We start from the raw sequence: 21,181 nt of genomic DNA on the forward strand, positions 1-21,181 counted from the left end.
TGTATTGTATAGCATATGTTTTGTTCGAAAAATTTGCATATTTCAGGTATAAATCATAGTTTTACATTGCAGCCACCATCACAAGTCTCACCAAAGCAGCTAGAATAACTACAGAAACCAACGTGAAATACCTAAATACTCATCATAAAACATTTATGAAAAATACACGGTGTACAGCAAATGAAAGACAAACATCTTGTGAATCCAGCCAATATTTCAGATTTTTTAAGTGTTTTACAGCAAAAACACAATATAGCATTATATTAGCTTACTACAATAGTCTACCACACAACCGCATTCATTCAAAGCACGTTAGCGAATAAACCAGCAAAAGATATTAATTTTTTCACTAACCTTCATCAGATGACAGTCCTATAACATCATATTACACAATACATATATGGTTTGTTCGAAAATGTGCATATTTAGCGGTACAATTCGTGGTTGAACAATGTGAATACTAGCCAAACTGCACAAAATAATCCGGATATATTTCTGACACTCACATCATCTAATCAAATAACTAATCATATACTTTACTAAAAAAATACAGGTTGGACAGCAAATGAAAGATACACTAGTTCTTAATGCAACCGCTGTGTTAGATTTTTTTAAATAACCTTAGTACGACATACAGCTTACGTTATAGCGAGACAACGCCCGAAATCTGGGCGGAATATAGTCTAAACATTTGACAGAAATACGAAATAATATCATAAATGGTTCCTACTATTTGATGAGCTTCCATCAGAATCTTGTACAAGGTGTCCTTTTTCCAGAATAATCGTTGTTCGGTTGTAGAATGTCGTCTTCATCTGTCGATTTAGCTAACAAAGCTGGCCATGCGGCACGGAAGTGTCCAACTCACAATAACGCATAACAAAGGAAATACCGAAAATCGCAATATACTGATATAAACTGATATAACTCGGTTTACAATAACTACCTTAAGATGTTTTTAACACATATCAAATAAAATCAGAGCCGGATATATCTAACTTCTAAAACGAAAGCTTTTCAGAGCGCAATGCAGAGGTCCCTCTCGCGTCAAGCCAAACGGTGAAAAGACCAGACCCACGATTCCAAGAGGTCTTGTTCGGCCTCAGATCTAGCTAGACACCCCATTCCAACTCACTGCTTACTGACATCTAGTGGAAGGCGTATGCAGTGCATGTAGACCCATAGATTCCATGCAAATTAATAAACTGACCCTGGAACAGAGCCCTCGATTTCAGATTTCTCACTTCCTGACAGGAAGTTTGCTGCAAAATGAGTTCCGTTTTATCACAGATATAATTCAAACGGTTTTAGAAACTAGAGAGTGTTTTCTATCCAATAGTAATAATAATATGCATATTGTACGAGCAAGAATTGAGTACAAGGCAGTTTAATTTGGGAACGATTTTTTACAAAGTGGAAATAGCGCCCCCCCCTATTGAGTTAAGTCAGGATTCCTATTTGACTCCAAAATTGTATCTCCCACCCCTTCTAATGCGACTAGCCCCGACGCTCCTCCCTCTTTTCCCCCTGCCCCACTACAAAGTTTCTCCCTGCAGGCGGTCACTGAGTCTGAGGTGCTAAAGGAGCTCCTTAAACTTGATCCCCAAAAAACATCTGGGTCAGATGGTTTATACCCTTTCTTCTTTAACGTTGCTGCCACTGTAATTGCCAAGCCTATCTCTGACCTTTTTAACCTGCCTCTTCTCTCTGGGGAGGTTCCCATTGCAGCCACGGTTCGTAAATTTTTTAAAGGGGGAAATCAAGCTGATCCTAACTGTTATAGGCCTATTTCTATTTTGCCCTGTTTATCAAAAGTGTTGGAAAGACTTGTCAATAATCAACTGACTGGCTTTTTTGATGTCTATAGTATTCTCTCTGGTATGCAATCTGGTTTCCGCTCAGGTTATGGATGTGTCACTGCAAACTTAAAGGTTTGATTGGGTTCAAGTCCGGGCTCTGGCTGGGCCATTCAAGGACATTCAGATACTTGTCCTGAATCCACTCCTGCGTTGTCTTGGAGGTGTGCTTAGGCTTGTTGTCCTGTTGGAAGGTGAACCTTCTCCCCAGTCTGAGATCCTGAGTGCTCTGGAGCAGGTTTTCATCAAGGATCGCTGTGTACTTTAATCCGTTCATCTTTCCCTCAATCGTGACTAGCCTCCCAGTCCCTGCCGCTGAAAAACACCCACAGAGCATGATGCTGCCACCACCATGCTTCACCAAAGGGATGGTGCCAGGTTTCCTCCAGACGTGACGCTTGGCATTCAAGCCAAAGAGTTCAATCCTGGTTTCATCAGACCAGAGTATCTTGTTTCTCATGGTCTGAGAGTCCTTTAGATGACTTTTGGCAAACTCCAAGTGGGCTGTCATGTGCCTTTTACTGAAGAGTGGCTTCCGTCTGGCCACTCTACCAAAAAGGCCTGATTGATGGAGTGCTGCAGAGATGGTTGTCCTTCTGAAAGGTTCTCCCATCGCCACAGAGGAACTCTGGAGCTCTGTCAGCTTGACCATCGGGTTCTTGGTCACCTCCTTGACAAAGGCCCTTTTTTATTTTACCTTTATTTAACCAGGTAGGCTAGTTGAGAACAAGTTCTCATTTGCAACTGCGACCTGGCCAAGATAAAGCATAGCAGTGTGAACAGACAACAACACAGAGTTACACATGGAGTAAACAATAAACAAGTCAATAACATAGTAGGAAAAAAAGAGAATCTATATACAATGTGTGCAAAAGGCATGAGGAGGTAGGCAATAAATAGGCCATAGGAGCGAATAATTACAATTTAGCAGATTAACACTGGGGTGATAAATCATCGGATGATCATGTGCAAATAGAGATACTGTTGTGCAAAAGAGCAGAAAAGTAAATAAATAAAAACAGTATGGGGATGAGGTAGGTAAATTGGGTGGGCTATATACCGATGGACTATGTACAGCTGCAGCGATCGGTTAGCTGCTCAGATAGCAGATGTTTAAAGTTGTTGAGGGAGATAAAAGTCTCCAACTTCAGAGATTTTTGCAATTCGTTCCAGTCGCAGGCAGCAGAGAACTGGAAGGAAAGGCGGCCAAATGAGGTTTTGGCTTTAGGGATGATCAGTGAGATACACCTGCTGGAGCGCGTGCTACGGGTGGGTGTTGCCATCGTGACCAGTGAACTGAGATAAGGCGGCGCTTTACCTAGCATAGCCTTGTAGATGACCTGGAGCCAGTGGGTCTGATGACGAACATGCAGCGAGGGCCAGCCGACTAGAGCATACAGGTCGCAGTGGTGGGTGGTATAAGGTGCTTTAGTAACAAAACGGATGGCACTGTGATAAACTACAATTGCTCAGTTTGGCCAGATGGCCAGCTCTAGGAAGAGTTTTGGCTGTTCCAAACTTCTTCCATTTTAGAATGACGGAGGCCACTGTGTTCTTAGGGACCTTCAATGATGCAGACATTTTTTGGTACCCTTCGCCAGATACTTGAATGGCCCAGCTAACATGCTAAGTAGTTTAAAAGTAGCAAACGCAAAACTTGTCCGTGATAGAATCAAATACGCATCCTTTGGGTTGCTAGATGTTTGCCTTATACACCCCCCCAATCACCATACTTTCGTTTTTGCCATAGTTCCTGCAGTCAAATGACCAGATTTCCCTCTAGTGGCCTCATGGGTGGAATGTTATTAATATATTTCATAATTTAATATTTAATAAACATTCATTTTTTTTAAACGCTCTCTATGTCAAACGGGTTTGTTTATATTTCAGTTTTCTGTGTTGTATATGAAGTGTAATATTGGGATGCAAACTCAAAATGGAATACATTTCAACTGTATATTTGACATGGTACATGAGTCTTCTTATTTTATTCCCATAACCATGTGTGTGAGGTCTATACTTTTGTTTCAAAGTAGATTTGTTTAAGTCTACTGTAAAACTTCTCTCTTATGTAACCATACCAAATGTAACATATCACACTAATTTGAGTGTCCCAGATTGACATATACTATGTTACGTCTACTCTATTAGACCAGGCTGATGGACAGTGGTGTGGTGCTATTTTCTTAGGTGTGGAAGCGCAAAAGAAAGTGTAAAACGTTATCATTTCCTCACTCAAAGTTTGTACAGACAGCTATAGTTTTTGAATAGCCTATCATTATATAGAATATGCATAATATGCATTCTACAGTTGCAACATCTGGCAAACCCACACATTATTGTCTCAAGACATTTTTCAATGTTTAATACCCTCAAACACCAATTTAGGCATACGTAATTTTAACATAGGCAATCATCAATGTCAATTTTGAATTCTTCACGTTTTACTGGTGAAACTGCATCATGGGAATAGCCTATGCATTTTGATCTTCTTGAATAACTGTTTTGTGAGCAAGTTATAGCAGATGGTGTTAAAAAACTATATATATATATCCTGGTGTGCTCTGTTGAGTTTTGGCGCATGAGAACTGGGGCCTGGGATGAAAATAAAAAAAATAATACTCAAACAAGGTTCTAAAGACTGTTGACATCTAGTGGAAGCCTTACGAAGTGCAATATGACCCCAAAGACACTGTATATTGGATAGGCAAACCTACAAACCTCAGATTTCCCACTTCCTGGTTGGATTTTTTTGTCAGGTTTTTGCCTGCCATATGAGTTCTGTTATACTCACAGACATCATTAAAACAGTTTTAGAAACTTCAGAGCGTTTTCTATCCAACTCTACTAATAATATGCATATTCTAGCTTTTAGGACTGAGTAACAGGCAGTTTACTCTGGGCACCTTTTTATCCAAGCTACTCAATACTGCCCCCTGTCCCAAAGAAGTTAAAATGGTGTAAAATACTTGTATGTTTGAGGACTTTTAATTATGAGATTTCTGTTGTTTGAATTTGGCGCCCTGCACTTTCACTGGCTGTTGTCAAGTCGATCCCGTTAACGGGATCTCAGCCATAAGAAGATAAGGCGCATTGGTGGCAAATCTGATGGCCGAATGGTAAAGAACATCTAGCCGCTCGAGAGCACCCTTACCTGCCAATCTATAAATGATGTCTCCGTAATCTAGCATGGGTAGGATGGTCATCTGAATCAGGGTTAGTTTGGCAGCTGAGGTGAAAGAGGAGGGATTACGATAGAGGAAACCAAGTCTAGATTTAACTTTAGCCTGCAGCTTTGATATGTGCTGAGAGAAGGACAGTGCACAGTCTAGCCATACTCCAAAGTACTCGTATGAGGTGACTACCTCAAGCTCTAAACCGTCAGAGGTAGTAATCACACCTGTGGGAGGAAGGGCATTCTTCTTACCAAACCACCTGACCTTTGTTTTGGAGGTGTTATGAGAAGTGATAATCTTCATTTTGTAAAAATGTTTATAATAATAAATGATGAGTAGAACTATTAGGCATTTCACAGATCTTGATGAGTGTTATTTTAAATTATTGTAGCACCCTTCATTGTTCTGAAAGGACAGTCCCAGGATATAGCTAACATGGAAATATTTTAAGATGGTCATACCATGGATGATTTAGCTGTTTGATTTTGAAATTTAGGAGCCCTTTAGGTATAACAAAAACCTTTACTTGGCCTTTACTGCTATAGCCCATGGAAACACATTGAATAACACATTTATGCAGTAAATGGCAAAAAAGATAGTAAAAAAATTAATCATAAGGAATAAGGTTTTGAAGTGTCTGTCCTATATCTAGGAGATGTTAGAAATATTAGTGCTGTTTTGGACACATTTAAGCCGAACTCCGGGTCTCAACCAATAGCCAATAGGCTAAATGTGCCAAGCAGGGCTACAGCAACTTCCAGAGAGGGTAAGGCTCCTTGGGCTTGCGGTAGCCTTTCTGGTTTGGGTGTCCTCGGCAGAACGGTGTCACGTAACCAAGTGGTCACATAATGTTTTGGGTTCCACTGTGCAAGAGAGGGTCCGTGGAGTTTTTTGAAAATCAAGGCAAACGCACGTTCTGACGGGCCTCTGCAGTGCATAGATGTATCCAATAGTTATTCATAATTCTTGCCACTGCCACAGAGAAGACAGGGAAGAAACCACAATTTACCTACCTCTAAACCGCCATTTAGTTTGTCATTCTATTATTTTTCATGACATTCTTGTGATAATTAATCAGAATTAATTTTCCAGAAATAGTTTTACCAGCTCTGTGTATTCTCAAATTGAAAAATGTGAGGGAGCGCCGCTCCTACAACCCTGCTTATGGAGCCAACAATTGATCTACATTATGCAGTATTGCTATGTTTATACGTGCTCCTGATAAACCCATCCATGCATAAAGCAGTGTGTAATTCATGCATAAAGCTCTTTACAATTACCTTCTCTGGGTGCAGCAGGATCCCATGCCGACCACATTTGTACGAAGAAAAAAGGAGTCCAGCAAACAATATAAGCTAGGACTATGACAAAAGTCATTTTGACAGTTCGGATCTTCGCTTTTGATATGAGCCTCACGCTGCTCACTCGAGAGAGTGCTGCGCCTTTGTACGCCCGCGGCGTCAGAGACATACACTGATCCCGTCTGGTTTTCATTTTAAAGTTTTGCCATATTTTAAAACTTATCAGGCCATAGCAAAGACTTAGGATAGCCACTGGAATTATGTAGATTGTAAGACTAATCCATGTAATGTACGCCTTGGCGCCCCAGGGTTGCACGAAGTCTCCCCAACAGTCATAAACTCCGTTGCCCACATCCCTCAACGAAAATATATACACTTGAGGGGTACTGAAAATCAGACTAAGCATCCAAGAGGCAATCACATAAAAACGGTCCTTCCTCTTGTGCAGAGAGCGAAGCGGCTGACATATCGCCAAGCATCTGTCTATGGACATTAGAACAAGCATGTAGGTGGACCCGAACATCCCGACAACCTGTAGGTACTTCACCAGCCTGCACAGTAAGTCCGGCCCGTAGAAGCGGAATGTAATGTCCCATATAAGCTGCGGGAGGACCTGAAAGATTGCCACCACCAGGTCCGCAATACTGAGGTGTTTCATGAAGTAATACATCCGAGAGTGGCTGTGCTTGCTCGTATGGATAGCCAAAAGGACGCAAATGTTACCGACCATCGCGAGCAGCAGAACTAGGATAAGAACGGTCACCTCCACTTTGGCCACCTCCTCGTTCCGCTTCAAGGGGTTCACGATGGACTGGTTCCTAGTACTGGTCTCGTTTCCACCGCGACTCGAGTTGGTCCGTGAATCATTTATAATCGCCCACAAGTCTTGGTCTCGCAGAAGGTCCTCCATCATTCATGCGTAAACTCGCCACCTTACACAAGCTCCGTTTTCTACGTAGTTCTATGTGCTTTTGTGAAATAAAAATGTTGGAACTATACAATGCTCCGTCGCTCTGTTTGCATAGTGTGTTTCACCTGGAGCCCAAAAACACTGCCTATTATCGAGTACCAGACATCGGTGAAGTGACTGATTGGCTCCTCATCTGTTCCTTGTTTATTTGTTTATCATTTCCCGTTATTGCAAAGTTCATTAAGATGTTTTTTTTCTGTTTACATGTTTGTCTCTTGGACGGTAGGCTTACCAAAGGCAAAGTAAAATCCAATAGTAAGGTGTCCCAATTAGGCGTAGACTCTGGGAGATATGTTCTAGGTAAATACAAATAAAAGAAGCCTACATTTTACAAGTCAGTGGCTAAAAGATCAAACATGGATAAATGAATAAATAAATGTATGATATGTGCAATTACTAGACTAATCAGTTCAGCAATCAAATCAATGTCAACCATATTAATAGGCTACTAATAATATACTAATTATAATATTCACCATAATCTTACAAATAATAATTCTAATCATACTTAATAATCATGATCAAAATTATAACATTAAGATAAGATAATTAATATTCATGTACTTACCATATTATAAAGACAGCCTTTCCAACGTGATGCACAGCAACTAGTGCACACAGATTATTTTCTAGAGGGGCTTTTGTCCACACCCCTTGATGTCTTTGTAGCATGTATGAGGTCTAATGCAGTGCTTCAAGCACAGCATACCAAGTCGTGCAAGCTGGGACCCTCCCTCTGCCCACGCGCTCTTTTGGTACCACTTCTGTCCCAACGGAGGACCGGCTAAGATACTCACAGCCGTCACTAGATGGCTATGCAAGCAACAGTATATCATTTTCCAACCTATAATTAACACAGGGCATTTATAGTTTTTTTTTTACAGTAAGAAAAAACGAAATGGGTTATCAATATTTTACGCATGAAAGGTACAAGTGGAGCCCCACATTTTTAGAATAATATAAAAATAAAATGTTTTGGGCTTTCCTATTTTGCATGTTATCTTGGCATTAATACGTGTCACATATCAGTTTGCAAACAATGTTTAAAAAAAATACAGTATATATATATATATATCATTAAGTTAAAACTTCTCTAGGGTAGGGGGCAGCATTCGGAATTTTGGATGAAATGCATGCCCAAATTAAACGGCCTGTTTCTCGGGCCCAGAAGATATGATATGCATATAACTGGTAGATTTACATTTACATTTACATTTAAGTCATTTAGCAGACGCTCTGGATAGGAAACACTCTAAAGTTTCCAGAACTGTTAAAATAGTGTCTGTGAGTTTAACAGAACTGATTTGGCAGGCGAAAACCTGAGAAAAATAAAGTTTCACAGAGCTTTTTCTTGTTTACATTTTATATTGACGACGTTATTGTCCGGTTGAAATAGTATTGATTATTTAGGCTAAAAACAACCTGAGGTTTGAATATAAACATCGTTTGACATGTTTCTATGAACTTTACGGATACAATTTAGATTTTTTTGTCTTCCTGTTTTGACTGCGTTTGAGCCTGTGGATTACTGAAGAAAACAGCTCCAATATGCAGGTGTTTCAGCCTAGCTCAGTGCTTTCTGTGGTGGTGGGGCAAGCCAGCAGAAAATACGGAGCGTTGTACCGTGATTGGCTCAGTGTTCTGTCACTCATGGGGACACTACGTCACTGCCAGTCTAAGGATAGACTTCGAAAATTCAAGCCCTTTGGGTGCTGCCATAGAGTTACATTAGAAGTGCCCATCCAAGAAGGCTCAAGGTCATTGGCCATAGATAAAATGATGTCAAATCACGTTATATCTACAGTAACTTTGATTGGACTGATCATGTCAACATCATACTCGCAGTCATCATCATGAATCAAATCGACAATCTACTGGCAAATCCTTTTTAATCCTTGTCATATGAAGAGAAATAATGATGAGAAATTATAGATAAAACATAGCGTTGCTCATCGGACATTAGACATAAACATTACACAACAAGTTGAAATCGCAAATTCAACAATGAGTGGTGAGTCCAAAATGTATTTTATGCTGCTGCATAAATTATGTAATATGCCAGGGAGATATGTATACTCTACCTCAGAAAGTAATACTAAGTGTATGTTGTAAAGTAAGCTGTTCGTAGCCCATGTGCCTCACCCTAGTAAGTTGGTCTATTTTAACCTCTTAATTTCACCTACTGTTCTGACTTGGTGGTGCACATGTAGCCTATAACCTGTTTTTGAGAAATGTAATCGTCGAATATTGTAAGAGCTTTCATTGTCTGCTTATATGCCCCCTTTATTTATCCTGCGGTTCTGACTTGGTGTACAGGGAGAACACTGTAAGAATGGCCCATGTTCTGAATTCTGACACTGTACATTTCAAAAGTGCTGAACAAATAGTTATATTGACTACATCCGTCCTAGCTCGCTCATTAATGTCTTAATCAAAAATGCGGATTGCCTCTTATCTGCTCGTAGTCCCCTTGTGCCAGTTTGTACATCTCAATTGTCAGTAGAGAGCACATTTTTAAGCAAGTCATCCATATCAGCTATGTTTTTTTAAAGGCTGTAAATGAGGCTGAATGAACTGTTTCGCTGCCAGACAAGGCTCAGCTGATAGCCAGGTGTAGCAGTGGTATAGTGAAATTCATGTATTGTTTAGTGTTGTGTTGTGTAGTGGCTTTGCTGGCATGCATCCCACATTTAACATTTTTGCCCCACCAATATTTACATGCTAAAATCGGCACTGAGCTAGAGATATCTTTCTAATCCACCGAATCCGCCTATGTTGAACTTCCGCATCTGCGTTGAAAGGTGACAGAGCTAGAGTGATGTTTGTCTGACCATGAGACGTCCCGAAAATTGGTCTTGTCACAAAATCGTCTGTAGCATCCAAACATTTTTGGCTATACACTAATATGACCCCTCTGTGCAAAGGCGAGACTCTCATGAACATATCGGTCTTAAGATATAGGACAGACACTATTTTGGGGGGGATTATCTGTTGTTCCATTTTAATCTGTTATTCAATGCGTTTGTATGGGCTAATAGCAGAAAGTCCCCCCAAAGATTTCAGCAAATGAATTATATATTTGTTTTATTTTTCAAGGGGTCTTAAATTCTAAATGAAATAGCTAAATGATCCTTGGTATGACCTTAAAACATTTCGGTATAACATAGAACTATCCGCTATTCCATGTAGTGAATCTGTAAAAACAAAATGGTGGACATAGACTTGCTAGCTATGTTAGCTAGCTAGCTGGGATTTTCTACAAGGAATCTGCCTCCCGAAAAAAGCTTCTCCCAAGTGAGTGTGACACCTACTCCCGTTGTTGCCTGCTGCACTGCTGCTTGGATTCCATCTGGCGATCTGTTCACTGTCTGCCCTGACCTGTCTACCCCTGTCTGGTACAGGTACCCCCACCACATCCCCGCTCTCCCAAGCTTTCACTTGCCTCCAGCACACACACACTTACAAACACCCACTGCAGACTTTGGACTGACTAGAATTTTAGGTAGGCTAATTAACTTGTGAAGCTTATTATGTGAGCTTTCTCAGAAACGCTTTAATGAACTAGTACTACAATTTATTTATTTTATCTCATACTTTTATAGCCTACAGGACTTAGCTACTCTCTCAAGTAATCTTGTTGGGGTGAGTGCCTCTTTGAACTTAAAATGGATAGCCCAATGTCGTTATATTTTTTTCTTGTCCTTTATGCTATTTGTCTCATGACTCCTGCGTGCTTTGTTGACTATGAATTTGCTTGTTTATCTAACCGTGGGACAGACTATGTTTGTTCCCATACTTGGGACTCTGACTCTATTGGTTACACAGACTCTTGGCCTCCCATCCTATTCTAACTACCTCTCGAAGGCTTTCTATTCAGGTAACCTGATGAATTTGCCGTACAATATCTTGTTGCAATCTGATGCACATTCAAATGTCATAAAAAATCAACACTGCAGAGCTCTCCCTGTCCTATGCCGTACCCTGATCGTATTACTGCTGATGATATCTGGAAATGTGCATGTACACCCAGGCCCATCTACTGTTGCTAGCCCCAATTCTGACTTGTGCACTGATATCTGTTTCACTGACTTCTGCTCTCGTAAAAGCCTGGATTTTCTGCACGTTAACACTAGAAGCTTATTACCTAAAAATGTGTCAATTGGGTTCACAGCTCCAATCCAGATGTATTGGACATTACTGAGACGTGGTTAAGAAAAGAAAATTGAACACTGATGTTAACCTTTCTGGTTCTAACGTTTTTCGGCAAGACAGATCTTCCAAAGGTGGTGGAGTGGCAAACTTTACCAAGGAACACCTTCAGTGTTCAGTTGTCTCCACCAAGTCTGTCTCCATACAATTTAATTTGCTGGTTTGAAGCATTACACTTTCAAATAGCTCTTTGTTGACTGTTGCTGGGTGTTATAGTCCACGATCAGCACCGGCCTGTACCCTACCTGCCCTTAGCTCTCTCCTGGCCCCCTACACTAAGTCCTGCGAGGTGACCTAACCTGGGACATGCTTAAACCACCTGACCAAGTCCTAAAGCAAATGGGACTCCCTAAATCTTTCTCAGATTATTACCAATCCCACAAGGTATGACTTCAAACACCCATAAAAGGCTACTCACCTTGATGATGTCCTCACAAATAATCCTGATAGGTATCAGTCTGGTGTTTTCTGTATTGACCTTAGTGATCACTGTTTTACAGACTGTGTTCATGATGGCTGCTCAGTGAAACAGCCCGTCCTGATTTTTCATAGATGCTTGCTAAAAAACTTTAATGAGCAATTATTCCTTCATGACCTGGCCTCTGTAAATTGGTATAGAATCAGCTTGATCCACGCTGTCGAAGACGCTTGGACCTTCCTTTTTTCAGTGTTATTGTTAACAAACACTACCCCATAAAGAAAATGAGAATTAAAAACAGGTTCAGCCCCTAGTTTGACCTTGATCTTGCAGAGTTACTCCACCTCAAGAATTCCATTTGATGAAAGGCTCGGCACATGCATACTCAGGCTGACTGGCTCTCGTTCAGGCAAATGAGAAATAAGTGCATTCAGGCTATCCGGAAAGCCAAAGTTAACTACTTTAATTAGTGTTACGGATACAAGTATTCTGTGTGTATCCTGTGTGTATTTCTGTTCTCTCCTTCTCCCCTACTCACAGGTGACAATCATCATTCCCCAATCAGTCATCAATCAGTCGCTAATCGGAAGACACCTTCTCCTTTTCCCTTACCCAATCACAGTCCCTTTCCTTTGGTTTAAAAAACCTGTCAGTTGTGTTCTCTAGAGCTCAATCTCTCTGTCAATGCCATCTGTCTATAGATCTCTTGTTTGGTTTGCAACTACATGTCACTTTGTCCCCACCTGTGAGTATTGTTTTTGGTTATGGTGTTTGAGTGTTTGTTTGATGGTGGGAAAAGGGGGTAACCAGACAGGTCGCCCATGGGCATACATTACCCGTAGGAATACTTTGTATATAAACACTAGTTAGAACTGGGCGGACCACCCCCTGTATTTTTGGTTAGTTAGTTAGCTGTTGGTGAAGTAGGCTAGTCTAGCTTAGGGGTGTTTGTGAATACTTATTATTTCTTTCCTTGGGTCCAGCTCAGACCCTTTTCCTGCTCCCCCCTTTACCGTGTTTTTGTAAATAAACCCTGAGTGTTTGACGGTAGATATTAGTTGTCGTGGTTATTTTGTTCTCACTCTTACTTTGTCGCTACTATAATTTGCATGAGTTGTTACGGGTCCCATTACCATCCCCCCCTAGACTGTCGGGCAAAAGGGATTCGTAACAATTAGGGATAGGCGTTCCACTAGTGACCCACCTCGACAACATTCGGTGGAATTGCAGAGCGCCAAATTCAAAATACAGAAATATTCATAATAAACATTCGTAACAAATGTTATACATTGGCTTAAAGATTAACTTCTTGTTAATCCAGCTGCTATGTCAGATTTCAAAAAGGCTTTACGGTGAAAGCATACCATGCGATTATCTGAGGACAGTGCCCCGCTTACAAAAGCATACAAACATTTTCTCGCTATTTCTGACTTTCGTGACTCCTCTACTTGGCTTGAAAATGTATCACTTACCTTTGATGATCTTCATCTGGTTGCAGTCACAAGAGTCCCTGTTACACAAATGTTTGTTTTGTTCGATAAAGTCCCTCTATATATCCCAAAAACTCCGTTTTGTTCAGTAATCCACTGCCTCAAAGGCAGTCACAACAGGCAGAAGAATACATCCTAATAGTACCGGTAAAGTTCGTCGAAATATGCCAAACGATGTTTATAATTAATCCTCAGGTTGTCTAAATAATCTAATATTTTAACCGGACAATAGCGTATTCAATAGAAAGGAAAAACAAAGGGCGCACAATCTGTCACGCTCGCAAACCAGCTCTGCCTCATTCTGCCTCATTTTTCAGAAAACAAGCCTGAAACAATGTCTAAAGACTGTTGACATCTAGTGGAACCCATAGGAACTGCAATCTGGGTCCTAACCTATTACATACTATATAGGCATTCAATTGAAAAGTACCCACATCAAAAAGATCCCACTTCCTGGATGGATTTTCCTCAGGTTTTTGCCTGCCATATCAGTTCTGTTATACCCAGACATTATTTTAACAGTTTGGAAACGTTAGTGTTCTCTATCCAATACCACAAATTTTATGCATATCCTAGCTTCTGGGCCTGAGTAACAGGCAGTTTACTTTGGGCATCTCATTCATCCAAACTTCCGAATACTGTGCCCTGTCCCAAAAAAAGTTAAGGAGCAGTTCTCTGTCTAACCCCAAGAATTTCTGGAAAACGGTTAAAGACCTGGAGAATAAATCCTCCCCCTCACAGCTGCCCATGTCCCTTAATGTTGATGTGGTTGTTACTGCCAAGGAGTACATGACTGAGCTCTTTAATCACCACTTCATTAAGTCAGGATTCATGTTTGACTCAGCCATGCCTCATTGCCCATCCAACATTTCCTCATCTCCAACTCCTAAGGTGACTAACCCTGATGCCCCTCCCTCTTTTTCCTCTGCCCCGCTACAAAGTTTCTCCCTACAGGCAGTCAGTGAGTCTGAGGTGCTAAAGGAGCTCCTTAAACTTGACCTCAAAAAAACATCTGGCTCAGATGGTTTAGATCCTTTATTCTTTAAGGTTGGAGCCCCTATCATCACCAAGCCTGTCTCTCCTCTCTGGGGAGGTTCTCATTGCTTGGAAGGCAGCCACGGTTCGTCCTTTAAGGGCACAAGGCAAGACCCAAATGCAGACTCAGGAGGCAGATGGTAGAGCTCCGATATTTATTATAGCAAAGGGAGTAGGCAAAGGCAGGTCGGAGACAGTCGAGAGTTCATAAACCAGGTCAGAGTCCAAACAGTACCAGACGATAGGCAGTCTTGAGGTTAGGCCAGGCAGGGGTGAGAAACCAGATCCGAGTCCAAAAACAGTAAAAGGGGATAGGCAGGCTGGTAGTCAGAACAGGCAGAGTGGTCAGGCAGGTGGATTCGGAGTCAGGACAGGCACGGGGTTGAAACCTGGAGGACTAGAAACAGAGACTGGGAAAAATAGGAGCAAGGAAAAACGCTGGTTGACTTGGCAAACAAGACGAACTGGCACAGAGAGACCAGAAACACAGGGATATATACACCGGGGATAATAAGTGACAGCTGGAGGGGGTGGAGACATTCACAAGGACAGGTGAACCAAATCAGGGTGTGACAAAATGGGGAGATCAGCTGATCCTAACTGTTATAGGCCAATTTCAAATTTTCCCTGTTTATCAAAAGTGTTGGAAAAACTAGTCAATAATCAACTGACTGGCTTCCTTGATGTCTATAGTATTTTCTCTGTCATGCAATCTTGTTTCCACTCAGGTTATGGATGTGTCACTGCAACCTTAAAAGTCCTAATTGATGTCACCATTGCCCTTGATTCTAAGCAATGTTGTGCTGCTATTTTAATTCACTTGGCCAAAGCTTTTGATACGGTAGACCATTCCATTCTTGTGGGCCAGCTAAGGAGTATTGGTGTCTCTGAGTGGTGTTTGACCTGGGTTGCTAACTACCTCCCTCAAAGAGTGCAGTGTATAAAGTCAGAACATCTACAGCCACTGCCTGTCACCAAGGGAGTACCCCAAGGCTTGATCCTAGGCCCCACGCTCTTCTTAATTTACATCAACAATATAGCTCAGGCAGTGGGAAGCTCTCATCCATTTATATGCAGATGATACAGTCTAATACTCAGATGGCCCCTCCCCAGATTTTGTGTTAAATGCTCTACAACAAACCTTTCTTAGTGTCCAACATGCTTTCTCTGCCCTTAACCTGGTTCTGAACACCTCCAAAACAAAGTTCCTGTGGTTTGGTAAGAAGAATGCACCTCTCCCCACTGGTGTGATTACTACCTCTGAGTGTTTAGAGCTTGAGGTGTTGCTACCTCATATAAGTACTTGGGAGTATGGCTAGACGGTACGCTGTTCTTCTCTCAGCACAAATCAAAGCCTCAGGCCTAAAGTTAAATCTGAACTTGGTTTCCTCTGTTGTAATCCCTCTTTCACTCCAGCTGCCAAAGTAACCCTGATTCAGATGACCATCCTACCTATGCTAGATTACGGAGATGTATTTTATAGATCGACAGGTAAGGCTGTTCTCGAGCAGCTAGATGTTCTTTACCATTCGGCTATCAGATTTGCCACCAATGCTCCTTATAGGACACATCACTGCACTCTATAATCCTCTGTAAATTGGTCATCTCTGTTAAAGGTCCCCAAAGCACACACATCCCTGGGTCGGTCCTCTTTACAGTTCGCTGCAGCTAGCGACTGGTACGAGCTGCTAAAAACACTCAAACTGGACAGTTTTATCTCCATCTCTTCATTCAAAGACTCAATCATTGACACTCTTACTGACAGTTGTGGCTGCTTCGTGTGATTTATTGTCTCGACCTTCTTGCCCTTTGTGCTGTTCTGTGCCCAATAATGTTTGTACCATGTTTTGTGCTGCTACCATGTTGTGTTGCTGCCATGTTGTGTTGCTACCATGCTGTGTTATGTGTTGATGCCATGCTATGTTGTCTTAGGTCTCTCTTTATGTATTGTTGTCGTGATGTGTGTTTTGTTCTATATTTTTAATCTCCCGTCCTCGCAGAAGGTCTTGTCTTTTGGTAGGCTGTCATTGTAAATAAGAATTTGTTCTTAGCTGACTTGCCTAGTTAATGAAATAATGGTTAAATAAATAATTAAAATGAATCAATATTCAATGTGTTTGTATGGGCTAACTAACTCAGGAATCATCTGCTTTCAATATACTTTGTGTCCTTCATTTCCCCAAATGTTTCCATTATTTTGGCAGTTCGCTGGATGTGCTTTATTCCTTTTTCACTCACTTTTCTCTCTGCTCACATTCTAACCTTGAACTTAAGCATGGGGAAATGCATGTGCCAGCCAGTGTAGTAGTAACATAAGACAGCTGAACATTAAAGTAACGAACCACATGTTCACATTGATCATGAGACTGTGGTAATGGAGATATACTAAGGGACGTTCTGGCCCTCTTATTTTCTCCATTGTGCTGACAGACTGACCAGACACATACCAGAGAAATATGCCTAAGGCAACTGGATGCTAATGGTAGAAGAGACATATAGTCTGACAATTCCAATAAGACACATACCAGAGAAATATGCCTAAGGCAACTGGACACTAATGATAAGAAGAGACATAGAGTCTGCCAATTCCAATAAGGACATACCAGAGAACATGCTGGGGCATTGAGTTAAATATAGGCCTATAGGATAGATGGACATATATTATTTTTAAGACAAGCACGGGTCTGGCCACTATTATAATTTAACTGAAAGCAGATAATGGGCGTTAGTAGGCGTGAACAAGCAGGAAGCCTGAACTAAAAAGATAATGATGGCAGGAAGAATTAGGGGAAGTATGCTTATTTGCATATGGGGTGGACCCATATGCTATTTATGTATAAATGTTGGAACCGGGGTTGAGAAGCGGTGTGTGTTCCGCGGGGTGTGTTCCGCGGGGACATGCCAGTTGGCTATACAATTGTAATAAAAAGCATGTTTGATTTTACAAGTTCTGATAAGCGTTGTATTTGAAATGATTTTCCACGACACCAGCTATGCATTTGGAGTGGAAGTCTCAGAAATCAAGGCGTGGTAGAGGTGTGCCTACAGATGCGCCTATTCTGACCTTGACCTAATTCCCCAATAATTCTACCACCTTCACAGGCAAGGAAACCATGAATAAGGTTGAGGGAACCTGTCAGTTCCAATTGGAAAAACTGTTTTTTTCTAATAGAAATAACAGTATTATCCATGCACTGTAATTTATAAATTCATAAGAGCTATTGATAAGAGCTAGGTAAATTAGTAATTCGTTTTGATAAGAGCTAAATTACAATTGTTTTAGATATATTTGACCTTATTATCACAGGAGACCAATGTGAAACCAGTCATATGGTAGGAAACTTAAAAGGATATTAACATGACAGGTATTTATGCCAATTTACCACAGTGAAGTATGAAATGCTGTGCTGTTATGCATCATTTTAATTGTCTGGCCTTATAACTTGCAGTGATTATATTTAGAGACGCAAGCGAAATGTGTAGCGCCTAATTGAAACTTTCTGCTCTCCAGAATGTTATAAACATATGTCCTGACTTTTCCTGTTTCTTTTCATTTGTAGGCTATATGTTAAGTATCATTAGCCACTTTCAGTTCCGACCAAAAGTAATAACCACGTATGGCAATTTAGTGTTAGTTCGCTTCAGTTGGTAGTGTACCCTACATTGGTATCATTCCATTATATCGTTTGATTTAGCCTACCTTTATTTGTTTCCTCTATGAACACTGTCATGTCCTTGTTTGTTTTTGCAGGAAGGTCAAGTAATAGTGGATAATATTTAATGAAGGCCAAATACAAATTGTAGTAAAAATAAATTGGGACATGTAGGCTTACTAAATCATTATGGAGCGCAAACCATTAGTTTGAACTTGAAGCACGGCACAAGACGTGGCCATTGTCATCACACAGTTCCATGATCAGTGAGGGAAATCTGGGTATATTTATTATGTCATACAAATGTATAATGTTCTCCATATTATGATTATATTGTACACTACTTCCAACATTACAATTGAGTAACTGAATGGGGTGACTTTGTAAAGAATCAAACCACTATTTTTGTTTTTGCGTAAAGGCTGTCCAACACTATTTTACCATGGAGTAGGATTAATGATTAATCCCTAAACATAAATAACCTCTAAAATCAGAGTGTTTTTTAATCTACCCATGGGTTCTGAAATGGAGACATATGTTTTCATGGCTATCTTTCCATATTCTGAACACATTCTTCATAATCTATATTTTAGTCTTGTGTCAATCAAATTCTAATTAAAGGTACACAGTATTTAATGGGATGCTTAAGATAAATGAACAGAAAAACAAATTGAACAAAAACTCCCTGATCAAATTGGTGGGCCACCACATGGGTGTGTTTTCTGTGGTGGAATTAAATGTATTCAGTGCATGCATGGGAGCCACACCCAAACCTCATTACACACCTGCATAAAGTAGCCTAAATCTATTGACCAACTACTGAGAAGTGCTTGACTCAAAACATGTAAAAAATAAAAAAAGTCATAGATTTCGTAAGTCTGAATCAGATCCTCAATTGACCTTTCCAGGCTAAAAATAATCTCTAGACTCCAGTTTTATTTTCTCTAGTCCCAGCAAGCAGATTTGGTTACATCAACATTGTGAGAATGTACAGTTGAGTCAGAAGTTTACAAACACTTAAGTTGGAGTCATTAACTCATTTTTCAACCACTCCACAAATTTCACGTTAACAAACTATAGTTTTGGCAAGTCGGTTAGGACATCTACTTTATGCATGACACAAGTCATTTTTCCAACAATTGTTTACAGACAGATTATTTCACTTAAAATTCACTATCACAATTCCAGTGGGTCAGAAGTTTACATACACTATGTTGACTGTGCCTTTAAACAGCTTGGAAAATTCCACAGAATTATGTAATGGCTTTAGAAGCTTCTGAGAGGTTAATTGACATAATTCGAGTCAGTTGGAGGTGTACCTGTGGATGTATTTCAAGGCCTACCTTCAAACTCAGTGCCTCTTTGCTTGACGTCATGGGAAAATCAAAGAAACCAGCCAAGACCTCAGAAAAAAATTGGAGACCTCCACAAGTCTGATTCATCCTTGGAAGCAATTTCCAAACACCTGTAGGTACCACGCTCATCTGTACAAACAATAGTACACAAGTATAAACATCATGGGACCACGCAACCGTCATACCGCTCAGGAAGGAGACGCGTTCTGTCTCCTAGACATGAACGTATTTTGGTGCGAAAAGTGCAAATCAATCCCAGAACAACAGCAAAGGACCTTGTGAAGATGCTGGAGGTAACAGGTACAAAGTATCTATATCCACATTAAAACGAGTCCTTATCGACATAACCTGAAAGGCCGCTCAGCAAGGAAGAAGCCACTATTCCAAAACCGCCATAAAAAAGCCAGACTAAGGTTTGCAACTGTACATGGGGATTAACTGTTAACTGTTTTTAACTCCAAGCACAGATAGGACACATTTATTTGCTTATGCATTAATCATGCAGTCACATTCCTTTTTTTGTTGTGGCAAGGCATCAGTGAGATTCAAACCTCTGCTCTTCACCTCTCTATCCATGGAATTAGTTCACTGTGCCACCAGGATGAAGCTAGCATGCCATGTTTCTTTAACTCAAAGCTGTTCATATTAGTCTTTTCAAACATATCCTATTTCAAAGGAAACAAGCACTCATTAAGATCAGGTATCACACTTAACAAGATGCTGACAACGGAACGTACATGTTTTTAAATACAAATTGTACAACGTTCTTTGAATGTTACTAATGTTTTCTTGTGATTTTTAAAAATCTCATGGCAGTACAAAATGTTGAATCAGACCAATGTGGAATTAACAATTGGAGGATGTGCACTATTCATGGTGTATCTTTCAGAGCATGCTGAGGATGTTTTGTACTGTCCCTAGCACAGAATGTCCAGCCTTGTTCCTCAAGATACAATGGAAGACACTGTAACATAACACAATACTATTATTCTGTCTAACGAAAAGATGGAGGACACCTGGAATTTATTTGTTAGGTTGCCAATGTACTGTATCTTAAGGAATCTATTAAAAACGCTCTGTCAGTGTTCATTGTCTAGCTAATGCTATATCCAAAAATGTATCTGGAAATGTAATTGTTTGGTTGCCAATGTACCTTAAGGGAAGCTTAAAACCCCCTCCCCTATTTGTGTTCTTTGTCTAGCCGATGCTGTAACCTGACCTGAAATCAGGTTCTAATTATACCTTAGCTGGCAAGGTCAAGCAAGGGGTTGATTGTGTCTGTCTGGAGAATGGACAGGAAGGCAGCCAGACTGCATGGCGGTCTCGTTGTGAGACCACTCCACTGTATGCCACCCAAATAGGGGCCATATGTGTCAAGTGTCTCAGAGGAGTTTCAATCTACACTCTTAAAAAAAAGGGTTCCAAAAGAGTTCTTTGGCTGTCCCCATAGGAGAATCATTTTTGGTTCCAGGTTTTTGGTTACGTGTAGAACCATCTGTAGAATGGGTTCTACATGGAACCCAAAAGGGTTCTATCTGAAACTAAAAGGGTTATATTTGCAACCAAAAAGGGTTCTTCTAAGAGTTTTCCTATGGGGACAGCAGAAGAACCCTTTAAGGTTCTAGATAGTACCTTTTTTTCAAAGAGTGTTGGGTCATGCACCATCTGTACATGTAGTCATATTAAATGCCATCTAAAATGCAAAACTGATCCTAAAT

The 21,181-nt window shown here is 40.6% G+C and overlaps 1 protein-coding gene across 1 annotated transcript in view; it reads right to left on the reverse strand.

Moving 5' to 3' along the window:
- Window positions 1-8,017, reverse strand: part of LOC139536036 (isotocin receptor-like) — a 28,678-nt gene extending 20,661 nt beyond the window's left edge. The window contains exons 1-2 of the mRNA XM_071336140.1: window positions 7,872-8,017; window positions 6,313-7,599 (exon numbers count right to left, since the gene is read on the reverse strand). Coding sequence (XP_071192241.1) covers window positions 6,313-7,246 — 934 coding nt within the window. The 5' untranslated portion in view covers window positions 7,247-7,599; window positions 7,872-8,017. The remainder of the gene's footprint in view (window positions 1-6,312; window positions 7,600-7,871) is intronic.
- Between the last annotated feature and the right edge of the window lie 13,164 nt (window positions 8,018-21,181).

Source organism: Salvelinus alpinus, chromosome 12 (genome assembly GCF_045679555.1).
Source record: "Salvelinus alpinus chromosome 12, SLU_Salpinus.1, whole genome shotgun sequence".
Taxonomy (NCBI): domain Eukaryota; kingdom Metazoa; phylum Chordata; class Actinopteri; order Salmoniformes; family Salmonidae; genus Salvelinus; species Salvelinus alpinus.